The 8,588-nt window shown below is 46.3% G+C and overlaps 1 protein-coding gene across 1 annotated transcript; it reads left to right on the top strand.

Annotated features, from left to right (window-relative positions):
* Positions 1 to 372: 372 nt before the first annotated feature.
* Positions 373 to 4,416, top strand: LOC133901833 (3-hydroxy-3-methylglutaryl-coenzyme A reductase 3-like). Its single transcript, XM_062343347.1, has 4 exons — positions 373 to 1,377; positions 1,634 to 1,815; positions 2,749 to 3,095; positions 3,913 to 4,416. The coding sequence occupies exons 1-4, from the start codon at positions 440 to 442 to the stop codon at positions 4,153 to 4,155; spliced, it is 1,710 nt and encodes a 569-aa protein (XP_062199331.1). The 5' UTR covers positions 373 to 439; the 3' UTR covers positions 4,156 to 4,416.
* The last annotated feature ends 4,172 nt before the right edge of the window (positions 4,417 to 8,588 follow it).

Here is an 8,588-nt window from a genome sequence, read left to right as displayed (position 1 = left end):
AAGTACCGAATACGAATTCTAAAATTATAAATACGATAATATATTATCTATTTCGGTAAATACGGTCGGATATGTTTTTTAATTTTATATTTTTCCAGTACACGGGACGTAACGTGCATGAAAAACAGCGGGCTGGAGCTGAAAACCATTCACCCAAACGGCAGAAAACCAGACCAAACCACCACAACTGTAGAGCGCTGGACGCGAGCACAACAAAACAAAACCACCCGAGGCCAGGCGAGACCGCGGGCCCCACAGCGACGCGTGGTGGGCTCAGACTGTCAGGGAGTCCGCGGGGGAAGCAGCGGCAGCACGGCTCGGGTGGCTTTAAAAGGGCCGGGCCGATCGATCCCTCCTCCCAAATCCCCAAACAACCAAACAAACCTCCCCGCAGGGAGTGAGCTCCGACGAGCCCAGCACCGCCTCGCCGCGCCGCCCTATGGCTGTGGAGGTCCACCGCCGGGTTCCGCCGCCGCAGGTGGCCGGGGGGGCGCCGCGGCGCCGGACGGCCGGTGGTGAGGGGGAGCGGGTGCGGGTGCGGGTGCAGGCCGGGGACGCGCTGCCGCTGCCGATCCGGCACACGAACCTCATCTTCTCCGCGCTGTTCGCGGCGTCTCTGGTGTACCTGATGCGGCGGTGGCGGGAGAAGATCCGCTCCTCCACGCCGCTCCACGTGGTCGGGCTCGCCGAGATCCTCGCCATCTGCGGCCTCGTCGCGTCCCTCATCTACCTCCTCAGCTTCTTCGGCATCGCCTTCGTGCAGTCCGTCGTCTCCAACAGCGACGACGAGGAGGACTTCCTCATCGACTCCCGGGCCCGCAGCACACAGGCGCCGCCCGCACCGGCACCGTGCGCGCTGCTGGGGAACCCCGCCGCCGCGCCGGAAAAAATGCCGGAGGAGGACGAGGAGATCGTGGCCGCGGTGGTGGCCGGGAAGATCCCGTCGTACGTGCTGGAGACCAGGCTGGGCGACTGCCGCCGGGCCGCCGGGATCCGGCGGGAGGCGCTGCGGCGGATCACGGGGAGGGAGATAAACGGGCTCCCGCTCGACGGGTTCGACTACGCGTCTATCCTCGGGCAGTGCTGCGAGCTGCCGGTGGGGTACGTGCAGCTGCCGGTGGGCGTCGCGGGGCCGCTCCTGCTCGACGGGCGCCGGTTCTACGTGCCAATGGCGACCACCGAGGGCTGCCTCGTCGCCAGCACGAACCGCGGATGCAAGGCCATTGCCGAGTCCGGCGGCGCCTTCAGCGTCGTGCTCCGGGACGGGATGACGCGAGCCCCGGTCGTCCGATTCCCGTCTGCCCGCCGCGCCGCTGAGCTCAAGGGCTTCTTGGAGGACCCCGCCAACTTCGACACCCTAGCCGTGGTGTTTAACAGGTAAGAACACTAAATTCCAAATCAACGTCTATTTGTCCCTTTCAGCCCATGCTCCACGCGCTCAACAACTGCCATTAGGCTAGCGTGGCTCTCTCGTGTTTGAGGATTCGTCTCTCTGTCATCAGTCCCCATCAAAGCATCAGCTTTCAGTCAAATTTCAACCCATAATTGATTGTACTGTTGCTCAGTTTCTGACCTGATTGTTTTATGGTAGGACGATGTGATGACCGAGCTGTTTTGGGAAATATTTCTGCAGGTCGAGCAGATTTGGGAGGCTGCAGGGAGTGAAATGCGCGATGGCAGGGAGGAACTTGTACATGAGATTCACCTGCAGCACGGGGGATGCCATGGGGATGAACATGGTTTCCAAGGGCGTTCAAAACGTGCTGGATTACCTCCAGGATGACTTCCCTGATATGGATGTCATCAGCATATCAGGTTTTTCTCATGTCATAAGTTCTTGTACTCTATTGTGAAGTTTAGTCTGCCGCGTTTTTTTTATGCTTTTGTTGTTCCCCTGTCAATTTTCAACCTTGGATAACGTTGTACGTAAGATAAACGTTGGGTTTATGAGAACCTTTAATGGACATAACTGATTGTTTTGTTGCACTTACACATGCTCATCATTGTTTCTGTTTGAGAAATATACACCACCTTAAGCACTTTCAAAATCAGGATCCAGGTGGAAAAATTCCAATTATACAGTTTATCTGGAACCATCTAGGCGTGATACAAGTTTATCAGTGCTTCTCTTTATGCATTAGAAAAGTGCAGGACAAACATCAAATTCGATTTATATTATTGAGAAATCTCTTTGATGTCAATCACTCGACATGACCTGATGTTGACTTTAGTTGCTCTCATTTGTAGTAGTTGGGTCTAACTTTTTGTCCAATTCCTCCACCTGGCTAGCATGAACAGTTCAAGTTATGTTACTTTTGAGGAGAATTCACACAAAATAATATTTTAAGACAGCCATTCCGTCGTAATGTTTCCAGTTAATATATTTGCTCATATTTTGACATAGCGTAAGCAATATCAGTGCGCTGGTTTTCAACAGTACAAGCATGAAGTGACCTAGCAAAGTGTAAAATATCAATTGATTAATGCTATGTTAGAGATTGGAAAAATAGAAGCTAAGTTTCTTGTTGGAATTTTTTTATGTGTTGCATTAATAGCTGAACTGCGTTAGCAAACTTAGCATGTTTGGAAGGCGTGGATTAGCAGCATTAGACCCCCCCCCCCCCTTACTTTTAAAAGTAAGCTGCATTTGCATATATCAAGTAACATGATATATCAGCAAACTTCTTTCTCTTCCCACGTATCTTCGATGACGTATGTTTTCTTAACTAATACCAGAAAAATAAACAGGTAACTTCTGTTCTGACAAGAAGTCAGCTGCTGTAAACTGGATTGAGGGGCGTGGAAAATCTGTGGTTTGTGAGGCAATAATCAAAGAGGAAGTTGTGAAAAAGGTTCTCAAGACTAACGTTCAGGCACTCGTAGAACTGAATGTGATCAAGAACCTTGCTGGCTCAGCTGTTGCTGGAGCTCTTGGGGGTTTTAATGCCCATGCAAGCAACATTGTGACAGCCATCTTCATTGCCACTGGTCAGGACCCTGCACAGAATGTGGAGAGCTCCCAGTGCATCACAATGTTGGAAGCTGTAAATGAGGGCAAAGACCTTCACATCTCTGTTACTATGCCATCTATTGAGGTATGAAGCAACATTATCCTCTTGAGATGGAATCGTGCTCTTCATATTTAGTATGTGTTGATTGATGAATGTTCTTTACACAGTACTTTTTCTGTCTTGTGTTAACGATTTTACTCGCTACCTAGTTTATGGTCCCTGATCGTTTGGCATGCATGTATTTTTCCTGAGAACTATTGATTACTTGAAACAGTTAGATGCCATACTCTTGTTGGAGTTAGTAATTATAATGGAATATTGATACCCAGCAAATGCCATTATTTTAGTATTTGTTGACCTCGTCAAGGAACAGGTACTCTCGTACTAACATTATCGCTTCTAGTGATCTCATCCCTTCGTTTTGATTTGTGTGGAACCTAGGAATTTCATTATAAGACCAATATACATAGGACCTAATTTTTTTTTCCGTTAAGCAATAAGAAGTGGTTGGAAGTACTACACCAAGAGAAACAATTTGTGAGATGCTTAGCTATGCTTATATTTGCTGTAGAATAGATTGTCTATGCCATCATGGGCCTTTAGTTTTTATAGCTACTAGAAGCTGATGTGCATAAAAAGATTTTCTCTTCCCGTTGTTATTCCCTTGCTCTTGATTTTGTAATCAGCAAGCACTGGCAGTATCAGTCCCTATCTGTTTTATTAGTGGTTTAATCTTGTAATATTCTGTTTGCTGTTGTCGAGAATGCATCTGCCTATGCTAGACACTTGTAGAAGATTGTTTGCTAGTATTTTTCTTTGAACGAAATTGTTTGCTAGTGTCATTATCTTATGATCATCCATTGTATATAACTGATGAGGTGTTGTTGTAACCGAAACACAGGTTGGCACAGTTGGGGGTGGCACTCAGCTGGCCTCACAGTCTGCTTGCTTGGACCTACTTGGCGTCAAAGGCGCAAACAGGGAATCCCCGGGATCGAACGCGAGGCTCCTGGCCTCTGTGGTTGCTGGTGCGGTCCTTGCTGCGGAGCTGTCCTTGATCTCTGCCCAGGCCGCTGGGCATCTGGTCCAGAGCCACATGAAATACAACAGATCCAGCAAAGATATGTCCAAGGCTGCCTCTTGAGCGCATCATTTGGACACTTGCAGAGGAAACGGACAGACCCAAAATGTTGAATACTATCTAGTTGTTTTACCCTTGGGAGAGCGGTGGAGAAAGGGTGTCATAGGTTGGTTCCTTTTGGCGTGCTCGGGAGGTTGAAGGACCCCTTCAAGTGAAAACGAATTCAGTCGACTTGTCATAATTACCAGGCAAAGAGAGTTGTAGTTATCAATGAATCCTGGAGTATGACCTATTTAATTCGTTGATGTTGTTGTTGTTCCTCTACTATCGTTGACTCCGTTCTCTCCACCTTGTGTTGCCCCTCCCCTGGACATGGGAGAATCTGAACATGGGTTTTGTCCGAAGCTTGCATCACAGATTGCCTCCTCTGCTTTGCCGTGGTTCCATCGCACAAAATTGCGTCGGCAGACAGCTCTGTAAAATTACTTTTCTCCAATCTTTTTAATCTAGAGTGAAGTAGGTGATGTGATTGTAAAAAAAGATGTGGTCCGGAACACTTACATATTCTGTTTGTCTCATCTCAATCGTATGCTTCAGTTGCCTACTTGTCCACGGATCAGGTTTTTCTTATTGGCACTTTATTAAAGCCCGATCCTTGTCCTCAAGAATTCAGATCCCAGGCTTCACAAACGTTTACATAGTGATGCAAGCACATTTTTAGCAACCTATTTGGCCTCTTGGTTTTGCCACTCGAGCAAATCTTATTGTACTCTTGTCCAAGGACTTCGCTCTTCACGAAGAGTTGAAGAGTCGTGCTGCTCCAATCGGTGTGGCCTCGTGCTACACAACGGTCGTGCTTCTCCAATCGATGTGGCCTCTTGCTGACTACACAACGGCCGCAGAGGTGAGCTACCGGCCGAGTAGTGGCGTGCATGTGGTTAGAGGGCCAACGCAATGCACGAGCTTCCATTTGGATCCAGCATCGCACATGGCCCCTGGATTCTGAATTTCTGAGCTTAACTGCCATAAACTGTGTCCCGTAACATCTTTCCCCAAGCTTCATGAATCATGCTACCTACTAATTTTTAGTACCACCTTTCTTTTTTATTTGTCCTTTTAGAATTCATACATACAATCGGATTTTTAAAAGTTTTATCACTAATATGTTTGAAACTATTAAGATTAGCTATATAGAAATTATACGATTAGATTTGTTTTTAGAAAAGCTTTCGTAAAAACATAAATTTATTAGTATATGTTGATACAATATTATAAAAAAATAGTAACCAAAAGATACTGTAAAAACCATAAAAAATCAATCAGAATAAATAAAAAGTAGTAGTAAACCATATGACAACTCCACTCATGAGAGTGGCGGAGCTACTGATTGCAGCATATGGGGAAGTACGGGGATTTGTCTGAGGGACAAGTGCGAGTGCAAATTAAGGCCGCTTCGCTTGCAGTTGGGGGTGAGACACTAGGGCCATTTAGTTAGAGTTAAAATTTAGTTAGAGTTAAAAGGAGTCAAGCTAAATTTTAGTCGTGTCTCAAAATTTTTATCTATGTTTGGTTTAAGGTCAAAATGTGGTTATATTTCGGAAAAAAAAATGATCGGTCAAAATTTTTCTATAACGTTTTTAGGCAAATCTTAGACAACCAAATATTCGCTAAAATTTTGGACGATCAAATTTTAGCTTGATTTCAAATCAAATGTTATTTTGACGGCTAAAATTTAACACTACCTGATTTAACATCGAACCAAATTTTAACTTGTACTGTTGGGACAAAAAACCGAACAGTCTCTAGCACGCCATGACCCATGATAATTCGACACGGGATGCACGCCGCGATGGCGCGAGGCGTGGGGTTCGAATGGCAGCTGGAGACAGCGCTCGTGGTGTCGTGGTCGTGGAGCGGATGCGCCGCATCGGTTCGTGAAAACCATGGGAGCCAAGCTTCGCGGCCCGGGCCCCGGACGGCCATCACGCGAGTTCCATGCGAACATCTCGTCGTGTTTCCTTCCTGTATCAAGTACCATCCAAAGGGACGACGCATACGGCATATATACCTCAGCCGTCGGCGGCTGGACTGAAGTCTGAGGCACACCCTCCTCCAATGACAACTGGTCGCCGGTGAATGGCGATGTCAGTGCTCGCTACCAGTTTGCCAGTAGTTTCGCGGCCGTCGGTGAACGAAAGAAGTCGAGGATCACGGGCAAGCATGTCCGAACCATCTGCACGACGGTTGAGGACGCGTTTGGATGGTGTCCAGGCTAGTCACGCCAAACCGTTGGCCTCCCAAAAAAATTGACAAGAGTATTTGGCCGCCGCCGTTTCACCAACGTGTTAGCGCTTAACTAGCAATGACCTCATGTGCATGAGGACGCCAACTTTTGGCAGGCCGCGCTGGGCGCTGAACCAAACGAGCCCTCAATGCGCGGCGCGGGACCCTGCAAACCATGCTGGGAGCAGAAAGGACGGTCGGCGACCTCGCTAACTATCTTGCTGTCACGAAGTTCTTTGGAGCAAAACATCGTGCCAACCGCCCCCGGTTTACACAGGAGGAGCCTGCCGGCGCCTCGGCGGCCCCATCGCCTGGCTCCGCGGCGTGCCCTCCTCGACGCCGCCGTTGGCCGGAGCTCCACTATCCACTATTCCTACACAGTACGGGAGCGCCTTGCCCTGATGAGTGATGACCCAGTCCTTACGGATCGCTGGGTCCACTTGTCAATTTTAATTTTATTTTGTTTCTTATTGTATAAGTAATTTTTTGAATTGAAATTTTGCGAGAGCTAGATGAGTATCGTATACACTATGATTTGTTTTTAGATATTTCCATGACTTTACATAATGTTTTGAATTTTGAAAGCAGTGTAATATTGTATTTTATTTTTTTAAACATGTTCTCCGTTGGAAGGGTGTTAGGTAGTTGCTATTTTTTTCAAACGGGTGTTTAAAATTGCTAAATTTGAAAAATAAAAATAAAAAAATCTGTTTGGTGGCCTAGCCCGTTGATCAAGTGAGCCGGCCTGCGATCTTCCGAGCTGTGGTGAGATCCTCATATGGGACGGCCCTGATCTATCTAGGCTTCATGCTATCTTTGGCGGCCCGATAGCCTCGTAGCCTAGTGTCTAACCAAATAAGATAAGAGGCCGGATTGAATAGCTGGAGCAAATGTTTCGATCAAAAGAAATAGCAGGGCCCGAGTTTGATCATTTGATGTATCGATGCCACTCTGTGGCCGCATGCATTTCTGATATTTTCTTCGGAATGCATACTCTTGTTCAGACTTTACAGGCTGATGGTACAAGGTTTTCTTGGGGAATCTGAATCTCAAGTGGGTTCACGGGGAAAATACAAGTGATGGTGTGCCCCCTTTTAGTCTTAACATATAAAGTGCATAAGCTTCCACTCCGTATCAAATGATGCGATGCAAGATTTTTGTTTCACCTAGTACTCTATCTCTGATGATCTTTTTGCATTCATCTGCTTTTTTTCTGGGGGCAGTCGGGAACGGGTGGGGAGGACTGTGCGCGACTGCACTAGAGGCTGTTCTTCTTCTGGACAATTCCCCCTATATTATTGAAAAATTATCAATTCCTTTATATATCATTTAATGTGTGTTATTGATATATCAAAAGAATTCATAAATTCTTAGTGATAAATGAGGACAATTCGGGGATAGTCGGGAATGGGTGGGGGAGGATTGTGCGTTATGAGAGGTTGTTGTTCTTCTGGACAATTCCTCTTATATCTATGAAAAATTATCAATTCCCTTATATATAAGTCGATGTGTCATTGATATATCAAAAGAATTAATAAATTCTTGGTGATAAATGAGGAATTTACTCTTCTACCTAACCTAAGTGGCTCATCCAAGATTCCAAGCTGGCCCCTAGATCTCTCTCGTTTACGTTTTCTCAGTGGTGTTGGTGCGGGTTTGTCAAATGGCAGCATTAATTCTGCAGATATGTATGCTCTTGGTCCAATCCATGGATAAGAGCTGTGGATTTGATTAGTTGTCGGTATGAGAGCAACATTTAGGCGAATGCGTATAATATTAGAGAGAAATATGTTTCGTTGCTCGTATGCGTTGTTCTAGCCTAACTCGGCTGATGCAAATGTACACCCACGGTCTGGTCTGGTGGATGCAGGCATCCGCTCATCTAAGCGTGTCCACTTGTCAAACTCATAAAATCATCTTCATACGAGCAATCAATCACAGTTTTAATTCTTGCATCCGTTTATACGGTCTTAAATTCAATCAATCAAACAGAAATCTAGTTCAGCCTATCGAGACAGATACAACCAATCAAACATTTCTTTTCAACAATATGACTCCGTTCAACTTGTTTCTCCTCAACATACATATATGGTCCATACAGGCAACTAATCATGTCATGTGTGTTTTGTTGACTACAAGATAGAGTATCATTAGGACTGAGGGCGCTGCAAGATAGGGATGACAATTCTCCAGCCTTCTAGTTGCAGGTACTC

The sequence above is a fragment of the Phragmites australis genome, chromosome 20 (genome assembly GCF_958298935.1).
Source record: "Phragmites australis chromosome 20, lpPhrAust1.1, whole genome shotgun sequence".
NCBI classification, from domain to species: domain Eukaryota; kingdom Viridiplantae; phylum Streptophyta; class Magnoliopsida; order Poales; family Poaceae; genus Phragmites; species Phragmites australis.
The sequence above is the reverse complement of the archived record's forward strand: the minus strand, read 5'-3'. Positions and strand labels throughout refer to the sequence as shown.

Excerpts from the sequence above, each read along its gene's own strand:
- LOC133901833 (XM_062343347.1), top strand. The coding sequence starts at position 440 with ATGGCTGTGGAGGTCCACCGCCGGGTTCCGCCGCCGCAGGTGGCCGGG. Across the intron at positions 1,378-1,633 it reads CTAGCCGTGGTGTTTAACAG|GTCGAGCAGATTTGGGAGGC; the intron begins GTAAGAACACTA and ends ATATTTCTGCAG. Across the intron at positions 3,096-3,912 it reads TTACTATGCCATCTATTGAG|GTTGGCACAGTTGGGGGTGG; the intron begins GTATGAAGCAAC and ends ACCGAAACACAG.